The sequence below is a fragment of the Siniperca chuatsi genome, linkage group LG14 (genome assembly GCF_020085105.1).
Source record: "Siniperca chuatsi isolate FFG_IHB_CAS linkage group LG14, ASM2008510v1, whole genome shotgun sequence".
NCBI classification, from domain to species: Eukaryota; Metazoa; Chordata; class Actinopteri; order Centrarchiformes; family Sinipercidae; genus Siniperca; species Siniperca chuatsi.
In genome coordinates this window covers 10885022-10903163 of record NC_058055.1, presented here as the reverse complement: position 1 = coordinate 10903163, position 18142 = coordinate 10885022, and the positions used below count along the sequence as shown (strand labels likewise).

General features: G+C 39.7%; 1 protein-coding gene across 2 annotated transcripts; it reads right to left on the bottom strand.

Annotated features, from left to right (window-relative positions):
* Positions 1-1544: 1544 nt before the first annotated feature.
* Positions 1545-16443, bottom strand: si:ch211-284e13.4 (insulin receptor substrate 1-B). 2 transcript variants are annotated; one of them, XM_044223774.1, is made up of 3 exons: positions 15006-16443; positions 10426-13578; positions 1545-6859 (listed from the first exon to the last, which is right to left on the bottom strand). In XM_044223774.1, exons 1-3 carry the CDS (start codon positions 15352-15354, stop codon positions 6852-6854), a joined length of 3510 nt encoding a protein of 1169 aa, XP_044079709.1. In that variant the 5' UTR covers positions 15355-16443; the 3' UTR covers positions 1545-6851. The 2 variants fall into 2 exon arrangements, with proteins under 2 accessions (XP_044079709.1, XP_044079708.1); XM_044223773.1 differs by lacking the exon at positions 1545-6859 and having other exon boundaries at positions 9471-13578.
* Positions 16444-18142: the final 1699 nt, after the last annotated feature.

The window sequence follows — 18142 nt, the reverse complement described above, 5'->3', positions numbered from 1 at the left end:
GAAATACTTAAACCTTAAACTTAAACCTCTTTTTCTTTATATAAGCAATGGGTGATTGTTATCATATAGTTAAATAGTTTAGCTAATAATTACATTTAATCTTAATAAATAACTGTCAAGTGAATTGTACTTATTGTACTCATGTTATACATTTTTAAAAGCTCAGTACTCAATTGGACACAATATCACCTGCAGTTTTTGCAATGTTACATTTAAAGTACAGACTCTCTGTGGGTGTCATGTTTTCCAAGCCAATAGGAGGTTAAAAATCTCAAACTCCAGATCCCTGGTTTGACCATGTGTTAGTGGTGTTATTCCAATATGGCCCCTATCGGCCTACTATCAGGAATCATGTAAGATGAGGTAGAAACACATGAACCAGGTTATTTAATAGTGCTGGTAATAATTGACCTTCTTCACAGCATTGACATTTTGACTTGTCACAGTAGGAAAAGCACAGGTGTCAATTACATTAACGACGGCTCTGTTGTATTCAAGTGTCGCAGTTGAGCTGTGATGATCATGATGTTTAAACCTAGCCAGCAGATTTAGTTTAATAATCTCATCAAGTTCAGAGAGGGAACTGTCGAATGGAGAACAGCTGGACTTGTGTAATGTGGATGATGTGGCTGACAAAGGTCAAGACAGCTAATCAATTAAAGTCCTTTTCCTCATACACTCACATCTGCTGTGGCTGTTTAACTCCCCGACATTATTGACATGAACAGCCTATGGAGTCCTGATGGAAATTTTAATGCAACCAACAAATATTTGTCTTGTTAACTATATATTATATCACGTCAGCATAGGACGGTTAAATTAAATTTTAGAAAAGGGAGGAGTGTTGAGCTCAAAGCTGTTGGGTGGCTGTGGCTTAGTGGTAGAGCAGATCGTCCACCAATCGGAAGGGCGGCGGTTTGATTCTGGCTTCCCTCAGCCCACATGTTGAAGTGTCCTTGGGCACGACACTGAACCCCAAATTGCTCCCGAGGGCTGTACCTTTGGTGTGTGAGTGATTAATTAGTTTCTTTGTACCGATGAGCAGTTCTGCCATCAGTGTGTGAAGCGCTTTGAGTGGTCAGGAGAATAGAAAGGTGCTATACAAGTACAGTCCATTACTTTTGGAAAACAGTGTTCATTCCCTTACATTTTGATGGATATATATATATATATTTTTTTTTAATTCAACTATTGATTGCAATGACTTAATGGGTAATATAGCAAGTTTTACCAGTCCTTTCCTCCTTGTGTATTATTCTCTTTACCTGTAGATTGCTGATTTAATAGAAAAATATGCTAGTCAAACAACAGAATACCCCAAAAGTCACATTGTTGTTATTCACCCATGCCCTTAAATGCAGCCAAAATACCATCTGTTTAAACAGAGTAGCCTGGGATTAAATACATGTGCCCCCTGTCCACAGGCTTATCCTTAAAAACTCAGACCAGCGATGGCTTACAACAGTCTAGACTCACTTGACTACATGTTGTAATAGCTCATCAATTTAGACTTCAACAGACATGCAGTCAATAAAAGACACACATTTTTACTTTTTTCATATCACTTTGCCTTTTATCAAAAAAAAAAACATTGACGTTGTCTACATCACAGACAAGAATCATCAATATTCTGTTTTAAACAATTTTGCCATGAACAGAATGAATCCCATGCCCATCCCTCCCCTGGAGCAAACTCCTCTATACACAGTATACTTTACATACCTATAGTTCCTGTCCAGTCTTTTTGCATTTTACATCATTATCAAAGTAGTATCAATAGCTTTAAAATACATACAATGCTTTTCCATTGTAATTATAATCACTATCCTGATTGTACATACAGTATCATTTCCCACAGTTAGAGTCTGATGAGCAATTTATGTGCCTCGTTTTCAACATGTTGTTACAAAATATTCTGAAGAGATGACACTGCATTTCATTAAACCAAAATACTTCTGATGATTCGTAGATGAGAAGTATTTTCGCACGACTGTCTCACGTTGTTAAAAGTAGTTTTGAATGCACAATACATTAAATGATATATACCCAAATCCACAGCTTTTTGTTATACGTTCCTCCTCGTACGTCAGTAATGTCCTGAACCCTTCTCAGACTCTCCAAGGGGCTTTACTACCAACTGTTACGTCTGCTCGAATGAGATTATAAAGTACAGTCAGAGAATCGGTAATCCCCAATTAGAAGAGTTACACTGAAGGAACGACAAAGATATTATAAAAGATCACTTCAGCAAAAGAGTAACACAAGTTATAAAAGTGGAACTAGTCCATGTATTTGTATGGATTTGTTATACAAGAGTTTGAAAATAAAGTTCTCAGTATTGAGCACAAACTGTTGGCAGTAGTGGGCTGTGCTCAATCAATATACATGTTTTACTTCATAGGATTAAAAACAGTACCTGATAAGTACCGGACAAATTTGTGAAAACCAGATTTTTGAAATTAAACTTTGTATCAGTTTAGTGTCGGAGGTCCTCAACCCTGCATCATGGTCACAGGTCACAAGTGAGATCACCATTCACTCATAAAAGTCATTTGCAATGGAAATGGGGGCCATCTCCAACTGAATACTAAAGAAATGTGTGGAAGACTTGTTTTTCCAGGATCTGGTTTGAATTTCTATCTATGCATTGAGAAACATAATTGATTAATGACCAGGCACCAGTGAGGAACCTCTGGACTGAGCAGAGTGAATACCTGCACCTCTTTACCTCCAGAATTAAAACACTCAAATTAGTTTTTATGTGTAACAGCGTGCAAGTGCAGTTGAGCGTTTAATATCTGCAACAGGGTCAAAATGATTAGGTTACAGAACCAGAGCCCCGTGAAATATAAAAACTCAATCTAAATGTGGGAAAAGCTACCAGTGTCAAAAATACATCAGGAAAGCCTTCTTCATTTGTACCCTGTATACACACAGCCAGAGCCCTGGACTGAAAGAGTTTGGTCACTGCCATTAGTGAAGTGTTTGGCATTGCAACACCATATCCAGTCGACAATTTTTTATCTTAACACTTTCTGATTCAATGTACAGTATCACTAATGTCACTACATGGCCAAACTCTCCATCAGCAGCACTGGACACAGTAAGCAACCAGTCATAAACTATAAGTCACACTACCTTAAGAAAAACACTGCTTAAAAACAGTTTGACTCCACTTAAATTTTACCAACTTATTTTTTGGCCTAGTGGCTGTCGAGTGAAAAAGAGAGTTGGTTTTTTTTAAAATCAGATCTATGACTGATTTTGTGTGTCTACTCTTTGCAAATTAGCTTTATAGTAGACCTCTGAATTGTTGTAAGACTTTGTATTTTTTGGCAATTAGTTTGACAGCAGCAGAGTGTTATAAATGGAATAAATGAGAAAGTAATGAGTGTGAGCAGGAATGGCACCGTCTCATAGATTAGTCCCATGTTTGAGGGTAGAGAGAAAAAGAGAGAGTGAGAGAGACAAGTAGCACTATTCACACCTTCTGGGAACTGAATCCACGTCCAGATAATCCACATCCAAATAATAAGAGCAATACACAAGCGTTCTAAAACTGTTTTAGCCCAGTTAAGCAGTCAGCCACCAGTACTGGCTGCTCTGAGGAGTTAAAATCACCTCCTTTCATGTTTGTTGTGGGGTTCAAAATATACTGCAAGTAAATTAGTGCACATATTCATTATATTTATATTTTCTGTCTAATACTGAGTAAGATCCTATTTTATCAGTGGACAACTTATTTTATATATTTTATATATATTTTATATATATATAATATATTATATATATTAAATACACTGGCAACTGTATTAATTTCTTCTTGGTGTAAAACAGGGAAAATTAAAATACAGACAATAATTAAAAATGTGATTTGGCATGAACAGGCTGTCAGCTTTTAAAGTAAACAAGTGGCTGGACAGTAGGGCCTGAAGAGGACACGTCCCAGGGTGTGAAACTACTGAGAGAAAGAGAAAGAGATGGTATTTTTTTGTTTTGTTTTTGTTTGTTTGTTTGTTTTTTTTGGGCCAAACCTCAGTTTGACGAAGCCAAACAAAAGAGCAAGTGAGTGCTTACATTGTGGCTGAAGTGTTAGGCACTGCAAAAAATAAAAATGTGATTTTCTTTTAATGTTTCTGATAAACACAGTAAGGCAATTTGATTATGGCTGACTGATAGCAGTATAAGTTTCCGGTCTGTCTTCTGTAAAGTTCAACATATTTGTAATTTAGACTCAGGAGAGAAACAACTTTTTTCTATTTTCACAACCCATTTTAAGATTACCTGTGTAAAAACAGCTACAATCAAAAATGAGGCACTTTATAAAAGAGTATATAGATATCTAGGCTATATAGTATTAATCATTATATGTATACTGTATATTTTATATACCATTGTAATGTGTCACTTTATATTAGAATTGTGTTAACTGAAAACAAACTACAGTATGTACTATAGTTTCTGTCCTTCTACTTGTATACTGTAGTATATACTATAGTATAATATACAGTTGTAATAGAAAAGCTCAGTTGCCAAAAAAGTATTTACACTTTGACTTTTTTCACAGATTTTGTGCTACACATTGGTTCAAAATGTATTAATATGAGATCTTATTTGGTTATAATCAACTCAAAGTGCTAAATAATGTTATACTGAGATGGAAAGGAAATGGCAGACAGTCCTGCAAAGTTTTAAAATTCAAACAGAGAAAAAATAATATTGTTTAAATAATAATATTAAAATAATATTGATATGTACGTCATATGTGGGCTGTAGTTAGGGACTGTACAAAAAATATTGTTGTTTTTTGCACCACCGCATTTTTTGGGAGGGCAGGTGAGGGTCTTTTAACTTTTTCTCATCCCAGTGGGATCTTACTTTTTTATAAAATTAAAAATAAGATTCAGCCCCCATTCCCACCCCAATAATTTTCATACAGTCCCTAAGCTGTTTAAAAATGTTGTCTTTTCAAAACTGTAATATTCAGCTTTCAGTCTGTCTGTTATCAGGTCCCTTCAGCACATCTCAGTCATTTACATACATACAATCAAATTATTATCTATACTGAGGGTTTGAAGCCAATTTGTTTAAGCTGTTAACATGCATAGCAGAAGAATGTTATGTTAATTTGGCCATTTTTATGCAATGTTGCATACCGTGATTATTGAATAAATGCCTTGTTGTGTATCTATGCGCCTGCTTTTCTACAGGATCTATGTGACATCAATTGTTTCCCTAAAAAGCTATCATGTTGCATGAAAGCTGTGGCTTTCATGTGACTTTTCCGGCGGCATTCTAGCTGCAGCACAAATACAGCGTATATGAGTCCAATGAAATGACACATTTTTTTGTTTGTTTGTTTGTTAGCTGCAGTTATTGAAGTTTTGAAGTGTTAGTGTATATGTAAATATGGCCACTTGTATTTTGGGATAAAAATACATTTTTCAGTTTTATAATGCAACACAATGGAGAAATAAGTTAAAAAAGGACAATACCCACTGTGTGTGGGTATTGTGTGTTTGTATACCGGGCAGACAGGTGAACCTTGAGCACTGCCTACGGTATAAGTGAATCCACCAAACATCCTAAAATGCCACTGAGATGCATTGACTAGACTTTTATGCTGGCACCATTTGAGAATCCACCACAGGGCATGACAGGACATGTTTAGTTTATGCATAATCAAAGCTGGGGCTGTATAAACATGTATCCTGTGTGAGTGCACATCTGGAGCTTTAGGGATAAAACTTAATTCTGTGTGGAAAAACACAGAAAACTAAGAATAAAAAGAAAGCCATTGTTCTCATCCCTCAACTACAACCTAAAGATCAACTCTGATCACAGGTACAACAATATGATGTCAACTGCAATGTGAAAATGAAATTGTAATCATACTGTATACTGCATTTTCTTCTTGTGTGAAAAACTGACAGAAAACAAACATTTTATCTAAATTTACAAAATGTATTTAAATCTACTTTATAATACCTCAGAAATTAAGCACATTTTGAAGATCTTTAGTGGCACAAGAAAAGTGGTCAAGAAGTGTAAAGGCTTTTTTTGGGCAACTGTATATAATAAATCAAATATGTTTACTGTGACAGCGTGTATTAGTGTATGAAACCTCTGCCAAGCTGTATTTCCTTCTTATTTTGAGTCACAATGACACTCGATGATCATTTAACTTAACAAATATGGACAAAGGATGATGTAACTATATATAAAAACATAAACCTTGAGGATTCAAGTTTGCCATGGGAGTGGACCCAATAAATAAACGCTGCAGAATGCAGCTGAGATTTTGTCAGCTGCCACTTTGAGCCTTGATTTACAAGAGTTCAAAATGATTGGCTCATGCACTAATCACAAGCAAATGTGTTTGAAATTAAGATACACAGATGGACATTTCTTGCCATTTGTGTGATTCCCTGAAAGCCTTGTTAATATATGATTTTGCCTGCATGATTGAGTGTGTGTGATGGAGCCACCATGATCAACATAATGGCCACCTGAGAACTCACACAAAATCACATAGTCATCCTTTATCTATATTAAGTTAAATGGTGATCAAATGTCATTTTTATTTAAAACAAGGCAAAAACAAAACCTTTTCCTTACCCTGTGTCTGTGTGTGTTTCTGTGTATGTGTGTGTATGTGTGTGTGTGTGTGTGTTTGGCACACATTTGGTTGACAGAAAACAGCAGACGGGATGGGGATGAGTATTCCAAGGGTTTTCAATGTTCAGACTCCAGTGTACAGTTCTGTTGTGGCAACAGATGAGGCCGCCGACGGGCCCCTCACAGACTGTGGAGCTGTCACACCGGCGTCATGCTCAGATCCAAGACTGAGATCAACAATCTGGAAGAAAAGAATCAAAAGCAGGCAGGAATTTAAATCATACATTTTCAAAACAAAGGTTTTTCTACTGTTTACAATAATTTGTGTTGTTAAAAGTGTTAGCGTATTAAAGATTATTATAGTTTACATAATAATTCACAGTAAATCTAATTTAAGTCTCCCCACACAACATGTTTCAGAAGGTAAAGCAGTTTAGATGAGATTATATATTCTTAAAAACGTATTGCTTTTGTTGAATCTAGAGCTCCAGCTGGCTGCTTAGGTAAATATCACATGATGCATGTTATCTTTCTAAAAGGGTTTTATGATTGGAGTCTCATGCACACTGTTGCAGATGTCAATATTGTGTGTCTTGTCTTTGCGTCAGACTTATCACTTCCAGGGATCCAGGGAAAGTTTCTTCTTTTTAATGAGCACCTAAACAACACAAAGAGCTCACTGCTACAATATTATTTCTTTCTCTTGAGGTCTAAGAAAAGAATTGCCTTATAGAATATCTTTATTAAATAATAACCACAGTTTGTACATCAAGGGAAGCTCAGACACAAGTGCTGATAAATCAACCTTTGGTTTGAGTAGCTCTGAGTCAGTCTAACCACTTGCTCAATCCACTTTCAGAGTCAAATGATTGTCTGCAACCTCAACACTGTTTGTGTTTACACTGCTTTAAAAAAAGGTAGACTGTGTGGTTGAAATTTTCTGCGCTGCATTTCCTGGTTTTCCAACCAGCTGATGACAAGGAGTTCACTTGTATGTATATTTTTTGTATTCTGTTTTTTAGTGTAGATTTCCATTATTACAATTTTATACTGTTTTACAGAATGAAAATATGACAACTGCAGGCTGTCTGGTTCATATTCACTTGGAGTGTATGAAGTTCTTCAGTACATGGGTAGGTTGTAGTGTTTTTCACTAATAACTATTCATATTTCTGTAAGTGGATCAAATAAAGATAATTAACTATTTACAAACATCACACAGCCTGGAAGATTTGCATCATTTAATCAGATTTGGCATCTTGCTCAGACAGTAAACTGATTAACTTTCAGTGTCAGTAGAGCCAAAAGGTTTCATCTACGCTCACGTGAACACTTACACTTTGCTCATAATGCAGATGTGACAATACTGCAATTAAAACATGGGGCACAAATAAATATAATAATCTAATTCTGATATTTTAATAAACATTTCATTAAAATTACATTAAAACAGGTGGAGTAATATGATATCCCAATTATTTGAGTGCTGATTGGACATTTGAGAACCAAGCCTGTTTGTTTGAGGTTTTATTAACTGCAGTGCAGCCACCATCCTCCCTATATCCAGGCTTCACATATTGAGTTCCATTATTAGAATATGGCTGCAGTTAATGAAAGCAGCTTATAGGAGGTGAGGCACATTCAATCATTCATCACAGTGTGAAAAATGACATGAAAGAGTAATTTACAGAATACTAACAGAACCTTCTTTTCCTTGCTATGCATGTTAAATGCCTAAATAAACTATCCCCAATTGAAATAATTAGGCAATTATTATGATTATACATGTACACGTAGAGATTGAATAGCATTAGATGAATCAGTCATGCAAATGTTATAGCTGCTCCGAATAAATAAGTCGCACAAGTTGTTCCATTTAGTCCTGATTAATATTTATATTTAACTGTATATTTATATTTTAACATACTACCTCCTGCAGCTGTTATTTATTGACATGTAAAAGCAATGGATCGCTAATGTATTTCAATGTACATCCATCAAAAATTTAGTTGAGCCACCAACATTAACCATTAAATAATTATCATCTGTGCAATGTGAGGGAAACCTGAAATCCTGCAGCTGAAAGCACACCCACACATGAACATAAACACCTGGCCCGTGTTCTGTCCCCTCTACCTCCATTTATGTGAAATGGCTCATTACCAGCAGACAAATCAATTGGCTTTGCTCTCTGAACACCCACTTGTGATAATAAGAGACTCTACAGACAACCCACAGCCTGGAAACACGGTGCCAGTTTGAAGCAAAGGTACACATCAGTGAAGGATGCAAAGGAGAGTGAAAAAGAGTGACTAAGACCCAGACATGAGTTTTGTCTGGATTATGCACATCACATCCAGCTAGAAAAATATTACCAGGAATTATATAGTTTTTCCTTTCACCTATTTTGAAATATTTCTTTCACATTCACTTGTTTGTTTGTTTTTTAAATTAATGACAATTAGGGCTGCGACTAACAATTATTTTCATTATCAATTAATCAGCCGATTATTTTCTGGAAATAAATGAAAAAACTGCTTGTTTTGTTGGACCAACAGTCTATAACCCAGAGATATTCAATTTACTATCATAGAGGACTAAGAAAAGCAGCAAACATTTACGTTTGATAATCTATTACCAGTGAATTTTTGGCCCTTTTGCTTAAGAAAAGAACAGAAACGATTGATCAATTATCAAAATGCTTGCAGATTAATTTTCTGTTTTTTGATTAATTGACTAATCGTTTCAGCTCTAATGACAATGCATCTTGAAGAAAAAAGCATAATTTTTTGCAATAAATAAATTAAAAATACTGAAAATTAGAGCTGCAGCTAACAATTATTTTCATTATCAATTAATTAATTGATAAATCATTGTATAAAATGTTAGAACATATCGAAAAATGCCTTTTATAATTTATATAGCCTAAGTCTAAGGTGGCCTCTTCAAATTCCTTGTTTTATTTGACCATCAGTCCAAAAACCAAAGATATTTGTATTACTATCATATATGACAAAGAAAAGCAGCAAATCATCACATTAAAAAGTTAAAACCAGAGACGTTTGGCTTTTTTGCTTGAAAAATGACTTTGAATTAATTTTATAAATCGATAAAATTGTTGCTGAATAATCGACTAATCGTTGCAGCTCTACTGAACATTTGCTATTTCCAGACAAAGTAAAGATGCAAACAATGTTTGTTATTCAAACTATTTTCAGTAGGTTATAGAAAGTCAAACATTCAAACAATCAGAGTTAATCAAGCATGAATGAAGAGAAGGAATATAAGACGCTTGAATCCTATTTGGTGGTCCACAAGTGGGTGTTTTCTTCCTAATACAACCTTTCAATTTAAAAAAAAAAAAGATTTCCAAAATCACATCAGAAACAATTCTATCATAGTTTTGAAATATTTTTTATTTTGATGTAATTACTGTATCAATTGCTATGTCGATACATTTTAAGTAGTCTCGTAGACATTGCCTTGCCCCCTAACTTGTTTGCTGTAGTAACCATGTCTTTTAGTTGTGAGGCCAGAACTAACACCAATAACCTGATTGTCTACAAAAAAGAACAAATGAAGGTGCCACTACAGACACTGCAACCTTATGCAAGATGTCTCAAACTATAATATCATAAAAAGATCATATCTAAGAATGTATGGAGCCTCAGCTGTAAAATATCAGAACATTTTCTGAACGCAAAATGTACCTCGATCAGATCTCAGATGTTATGGTCAAAATCTTTTCCCATCCATTGTTTAATAGATATATTGAGTTGAGATGGGTTTGCAGTTCCAGTACCTTACCTTGACCATCCTTTCTACTGTTCTGGTGTGATCGCAGTTCTTCTGACTTATAGAAATCAATACTGGCATAAGTGTTGAGGCTGGAGCCGGCACTGCTGCCCATAGCGCTCCCTCCGATGTTGTAGGCGGCAGAGGTACGCTCCACTCCAGCTTGAGGGCTCTCTTTAATGGCCAGGTCAAGGTCAATATAGTTAAGGCCTTGTTCAGCAGATGAGGTGGAGGCTTGTGGTGGAGGTGTGGCAGATAAACTACCTGCCTGCCTGTTCTCCCACAGTGAGCAATCCAAACCATGCCGATGGCTCGCTGCCTGGCTGCCCTCCGGGAAGAGGGAGGTAGAAGAGGGTGGGTGGCGTGGTAGGGAGGGAGATGAGTTAAACGTCTCTGGACCATGGCTCTGCCGTCCCTGTGGGTCACCTCGGACCAGTCTGCTGGTCCGCTCAGGAGACTGGAAGGACTTGACTGGGGAAAAGCCCAAGCCTGTCTCCTGCTCCATGGATAAGGGTTGACCAGAGTGGATGGCAGGTGTTGCGGAAATGGTGGGATCTGAACCTTTGTTGTCTATAAAAGGAGTAGGAGCGTCTGTTTGCATTGCTGCCATCTTTACTTTTGTTCTGTACCCAGCATTGCCCTCTGCTGCCAGAGGAGAAGACGTGCCGTGTTCATGTCGGGCCTTGGGGGCAACAGCTGGTGGGCCCTGTGGGGTGCTGAATATTGATCTAACAGGAGTCAGGGGCATTGAGGACTTCCCTAAATCCATGCTGACGTATTCGGCAGAGGTGGACAATGGGGCAGAGAAGCTGCGGGGAAGGTTAGCAGGATTATCGTGGCAGAGGAGTGGTTGATTCAAGGGACGGAGTGTTCCATGGATCACAGGTTGTCCATGTTTAGACCCTGCACGTCGTCCACCGCCATACTTATTTTCCTCCTTGAACACAATACTGACATACTCACCAACGTTTTGAGATACTGATGGCAGCAGATTCTCCTTCACCCTGGGCAGGGTGTTTGCTTTAGTAATGTCTGAAGACACACTCAGGGGACGACCCCTCCTTTGTTGCTTTGGGCTCTTACTACTTGATCCACGTTTTTGATGGGGACGCCCATCTTTTGTGCATGTTCCTGCACTCTTGTGCTCTGCTCCAGTTCTTAATAAACTTAACCCTCTCCCTGCCGATACTGACTTGTCTTCCAGGCTTTCACTGCTGGCTGAGCTGGAGGAGAATGAAGAGGAAGACATGGAGAGCTGACAGCCTCCTGCAGAGCCCACTGCAATTTTGTTTCTCTTGCTGTATCCCACTCCCCCTCCCCTTCCACCACTATCGTGCCCACTGCTGTCCTTTTTTCCTTCCCCTTTGTTTAAGTCTTCCTCAAAGCGAGTATAGAGAGTATGTTGATAAGCTCGTGGCAGGGAGAAGTAGGAATTGAACATTTTTGGTTGCAGTTGGTGCTGCTCGGGGTGGGAAGGCGGTGTGCTGCAGGCAGAGCGACTGCAAACAGGTGAGATGTTCATGTAGTCACTGGCAGACCGGCTCTCCATGCTGGCCCTGCTATCCCACATGCTCAGTCCATGCAGGTCTGTGGAGCTGCTGCTATTGGGAGACATGACCATGTAGCCCTCTGAGCTGGGCTGGCGGATGTGCTGAGGGGGGGACACGCTGCTGTTGGGGGTCATGGCCATATACTCATCATCTGCCCCAGGCTTAGCATTGGCGTCAGACATACCTATCGTGAGAGAGAGTGAAACAGGAGGAGACGTCACTCCAGGCAACATTGACATATAGCCACTATCCACAGCTGCTCCCGCGCCCACTTCTCCCCTGCTTTTGTCAGCCCTTTTCCTATTCTCCCCTACTACATCAAGCTGCCCACTCCCAACTGCCAGTCCCCCTGAGCCATGGTGCAAATCAGCTCTCTCTCGGTTAGCACTCTGCGACATGATGGCATATTCTTCATCATCTTCATCATCTTCATCTTTTCTATGTGGGGTCAGTTGTTCATGGGCTGCCAAAGGCAGGGAAGCCCTCTTACTTAGTAGTCTGCGTTCTGCCTCAGATTCCCTACTGGATGCGCGCCGCAGAATCCGCCGGCCTTTTGAGCGATGATGGGAACCAAGGAGACTCTCTCGCTGTCCCATCACTATATAGCTGGAGGAGCCTTCTCCATGTACATGTTGTCCAGACAGACTGGGTACAAGCAGAGAGTGTTCCCCAGGACTGGAACCATATTCATCTGAGGAGCCATAGTCGCTTGGGGAACCTGACACAGAAACTCTCTGAGAAACACGAGGGTAGGAGCAGACTGTCATGCCTCCGACTGCTGCCCCCACTAGGCCACACTCTGAGCCATGACCAGAGCTGGAAGACAGACTCGGCGCAGGAGAGGGTGCAGGGTTAGGCGTGTAACGTGCAAGGCTGAGGGTAATCTTAGCAGGAGTTGGGGCCCTGGTGGGCTTGGGCCTTAGTGTCGGCGTAGTTGAGCAGGAACCATTAAGACTTGGGCTGGAGCTGGCCCATGTCCCTTTGGCACTTGCTCCACCCTCTTCCGACCTGGCCCCGATGCTGGCAGTTCGCGCCCTCGGAAATCCGTGGCGTGACGTAGGTGAAGTGCTCGTGCTGCTGCCTCCTGTTCCAGGGGTCTCTGTGCGGGCTCGTCTGGAGAAGCCCACCTGGCTCGGTGGCAGATTTGGATGATGACGACGGCTCGGGACACTGATGGGATTTGAAGCAGTGCCACCTCCACACGACGTTCCCACAGACTGAGATTTACTGCGCTGACGGAACTCTTCACTTAAGGCCTTCATGGCCTCTAGCAGGGTCTCGTGCATGTTCTGAGCCACCACAGAGTCATCCACCTGCATCCAGAACTCTCCAGGGCCGGTAATCGCTGAGCGACCCACCTCAATGAAGAAAAAGTTCTCTGAATGGCCACACCTGCGAACATTCATCAGCTGTAACACCACAGCTGCCACGTCAGAGTTGAGTTTGACAAAGTTGACTGTCTTGTCAGTTAGGCACAGCCGGTAGATGCCCACTAAATTCCTGGCATGTCCAAGACCTTTAGGCCAAACCTTGACCTGCCATACTTCCTTGAAGGTTGGAACAGGAGACGGAGAGCTACACTCTCCACTACTGCCATAGTCTTCAGGAGTTTTACCTAGGAAAACAATAAAGAATAAATAAATAAAAAACAATTAAAGCATCAAATGACTAAACACATCATACATACATAAGCTACATTAGGAAATACCCTAAAAACTTTACATAAAACACATAACCTGTTGAAATATTGATCAAAGCCAAAATGACACTAATGTTTCTCTATTATTACTAAATTGCTACATGAAAAAATCTCTACTGTCTGCCAAGCAACTGGGCTGCCGCTAATTCATCACCATCACTTTTAAGCTATAGCTCTATAATTAATTAAGTTGTAGGAGGTATAGAATACATGCACTGAAATGCAGCATGCTCGATTGTGAAATAATGCATCATAGATCAGTTCAATGCCAATCACATGAAAACTTACAGAATTGTTTTTGTTTTTTTTTTCTTGCCACACAGTAACTAGTGGCTTGCTCCCATCCTCAAGAAAAATATTTAATATATTAGAGATGATCCCCACAGGAATCATGTATTAATGTGTTTCAATCTCCATCCCTATGCACATTATGAACAGGAATACACTAAAATGAAATGAAATTAATAGCAGCGTTTTATTGTGGCTGTCCATTAGACATAATCTAAACAAAATGGGGGTCTAACGTGTATCTATTTAGGGTTTTACAACGTGACTACATTAAAGCTGGGCAAGCCCATCAGTCTCAACTAACTGAACTGCAAAGGATAACAGGGAGGGAGGGTGGTGGTGTTCAGCTCCAGCATAAGGATAACAACGTAAACACGAGGACAACCAACAGAAACGCATTTTCCAGTGAGAGCGCACTGACGATGCCATCTCCTCCCTACCGGCAGCGCTGTGCAACATAAATGTAGGTTAGGCGAACGGCAGTCAGAGCTGTGCAGAAAAACAAAAACACAGGCTACAGCGGAGTGCACCACGATAGGCTACTACTATATGATGCATCCGTTGGATGGTTGCTATATGCCCACTGCGCCATGCAGAAATACACCATCGTATGAAATGCGCTGCGTTTTAGTCCGAAAAGGCGATCATCGAAACGTTTTCCCATGCAGATGTTCTTTACTGCATCCAATCACATTTTGATGACAGAAAATTATCTGCGGGTTATAACAGTATAACCAACGCTTATTGAGATTGTGCAGCACAAACACAGCACATGCCGCCCATAGCGTGTTGGTCTACCCCGTTCAGTCGGATCCACCTGCCTCTTGGTTAAAACACACCGTCCAAATTGCACGACTTAGACCATTTTATTCAAATTAAACAGATAAACTAGACCTGCTACCAAACTATTCAAACAAATCGAGCCAGTGATATGCAATGAACAATCAGGAATGGCCGAGGAGCCAAATAGTGTATGGAGAACAAATAGCCTACGGCAGGATAGGCCTGATGCAGAAACAGACAGTAGAATTCACATCACACTTTTTATGTCTTACAGTTGCACTGAAGGTCCAGCATTGCTTGGTACCACTCATTTTGGATCTCCTCACTGTCTGCAGCGACGGCAAAGCTCTCGCTGCGGGTATAAAGGACTATCATGTGCTTGTTCTTGGAATCTGCCCGCTTGTTGATGTTGAAGCAAGTCTCCAGGTTCAGGACTTTTTTGGGCACAGGTGATTTACTGCGGAATTTCTTCTCGTTCTCATAATACTCAAGTCGAGCAGGACCATGCTCCGAGGCCGCCCTCAGCACGAAGAATCGCCGGTGCATTGATTTATGCTTGCGGAGATAGCCGCTTTTCTGTACATCTTCATAGTTCTGTGGCTCGGCTGCTTGGTTCTCCATGGCCAAGGCAGGGCGATAAATATTACAAGCCAATATCAGGGAAAAAAATCGAAGTCCATGTGTAGATACTCCTCATTAATCCATTGCAGCTACATTCCTCGTCCTCCCCGTGTCTGCATTTAAGTGTCCAGCATGTGTGCGAAGGCTTAGGATGGGAAAATCAGCCAGACCATGTTTTGGATTTGGTATCATACTGTGAATCGAGCAGCTGCAGGAGGATCCGCGCACCGAGCGTGCACAGCGTCCACCGCTGCTCGTCCTGCAGCCCAGCCCAGTCCTGCTACTCGATCAAGTCCAACCGCGGTGCAGTTCAGCTGCTTAAAGACATCTCCTCCACCTGTCTGAGGTTGCCCACAGTCAGTCTCTACCCACCACTGTCAAGTTATGCGGAATAAAAACAGAACTTCCGGCAAAGATTTTCAAAATACAACCCTTATCGAATTGAATAAGGCCTATCCATCTGGGGTTGGGGACTTTTCAGTGGATTTTTTGTCAATTCCTGCATTTTTTCATCACTTATCCTTGTCAGGGACAGGGGACAAAATAGCAAGTAGGACAAGCACAAGGCAGGCACAGGCATACTTTTCCCAAACACGGGAGAAGTTTGCCCTTAGGGCTCTCTGTCAGAAAGTCTTACTGCTTGGTTAGGTTTAAGCAACAAAAACTACTTGGTTAGGTTTAGGAAATAAGATAGTGAGAAAGCCTTCCTGTCAGAAACCCCTGAAGGCAAACTTCTCCCATGTGCACTTTTTCCCACCAGCTCCCTCAGCACTAACTACAATAGTTTTAAGTTTAGCCAGTGACACTAAAAGTTGGACATGTGAGGAGGGATTCAAAACTACCTCATCTAGCTAATCTAACTGTGGAGGAGAAGCAGGTTGTTGACACTGTAGCCCTCCTTAATGAGTTTCTTAATCTGTCACAGTGAGTAGATCAGCAACTCTGCTATGAAACATCACTTTTGTCACTTTTCTACTAGCCAATGCTAAAAAAGAAAGATAACATTGAGTTATAATAAGTATGCTACAATAAACTCTTTATTTACAACTGTGCTCTGCTACAAATCCCACACATTACTGCAGCATTTAGTTGCTAAATGGCATCATCTCTTTTGTCGCCACATTCCTGTAAAGAATAAAGTGTCTACTTATCAACTACAGCTTCATAACGTCATGATTCAATAAGTAACGTTAGTATTCTAATGTGTTGTGACCACAAACAACCTAATGTGCTTTAATTGTGAAAGCCATCCTGCTGAGTTTCCGGTCTCCTCCTGGCTCTCTCTGGCTGACTTTACGCAGCTTCTGCTAGACTGGCACCTGCAAGCCGGTGCCAGTCAAATACTAGGGGGGCTTCAGGACTGATGAGGAGCACAGAGGAACACGGTGTTCAGCAGAGGAAGACTAAGGTTACGATCATGTGAACGATCAGACAGTTTATGTCGTGTAATTCAGCATTTGTTTGGGGGGATTTTACACCACTGGCTGTGCGCAGACAGGAGGAAAACAACTGCAGAACGTGCTGTTTGAGAGGTCAGGGCTTATGCAGCTATAGGCCTAATATATTTTTGAGGTAGTACTGTTGAATGGAGTCATATGCATATATGCATATTTTACAGAAGAAAACGTATAGCCCAGTAGCCTATACAGTAAACACAGTGGGCATATGATGATAAAGTAACTCCATATAGACACACTGTTAGAGAGATTTAGGAATCTGTTATAGTGATAGGACATTGTGTTACCATGTTTTATGTAATAATATGGTTGCATGTGTCCAATTAGTTGATTATTACTTTTACATTCAATTTAATTAAAATCTAAATTAAATATAAAGTATTTGAAGAACCACTTGGGCAGCTGCAAACTGATTGCCTTGACCATCAGTTGCAAGAAATTACGCGCTGAGTTGATTATAACATGCAGTGTAGCATTAATCCAATTAAATGTGTGATAATAAACACAAGTAAAATATTCTCAACAGTAAGATAAATCATACGATATATTGAGTTAATTGCCCTAATATCGTTTGATGATCTTACCGGGATGGTTTGGAGCGCCAAAGACACTAAAGGGACCAGGATGGCCAAACCAGCATCCCCCAGAGCATATAATATGGCAGTGGTTAGCGTTTTAATGTGCACTGAGATATTTTTTAATAATTATTTATATTGTGACCCATACATGCAGACGCAATATTCACTGAATAATGCCACATACCATAGCATTGATGGTCTAGACTCATTTATACCCTAAGCAACAAAAAACTACACATTGGAGCTTAGAAGTAAAGTATTTCATACTGTAGATGATGCAGTCTGTGGTTAAATCCCAGGGATGTGATTGCGCCACCAAAAAAGGTTTGGCATAGCAACCTGTCAAATTGATCAAATTGTCCTCATAGCAACCTCTGTTAGTGGCAGAAATAAGAATTGCTTTTGAGCTGACTTTGTCCTCAGGGCATATATATCACCTGTAGATATATTTATGTTCATATTCTGATTTGGATAATATAATTTTAATCATTTCACAAGTTTCATCAAGTCCCCTTTAAAAATCTTGTTGTATTATGTATGTATCTTATTGTATTATGTATGTATTCAGTGGTAGCTAACCCTAGGACAAGTTTGTGATGGCATTTAAAGATTCTTTAAAAAAAAATCTCATGACCTAAAGCAGCAAATATACTCTGTCACTGAAGGAAAACTATAATAATGTTTCTGGATTTCTAAATTTCTAAACTTGATCTAAAATCTGTGTAAACTGCTGGCTGGCCTTACTGTAAGATA

Coding starts and splice junctions, on each gene's coding strand:
- si:ch211-284e13.4 (XM_044223773.1), bottom strand. CDS start 15,354: ATGGAGAACCAAGCAGCCGAGCCACAGAACTATGAAGATGTACAGAAA. Junction 13,579..15,005: donor GCTGGACCTTCAGTGCAACT/GTAAGACATAAA, acceptor TTGTTTTCCTAG/GTAAAACTCCTGAAGACTAT.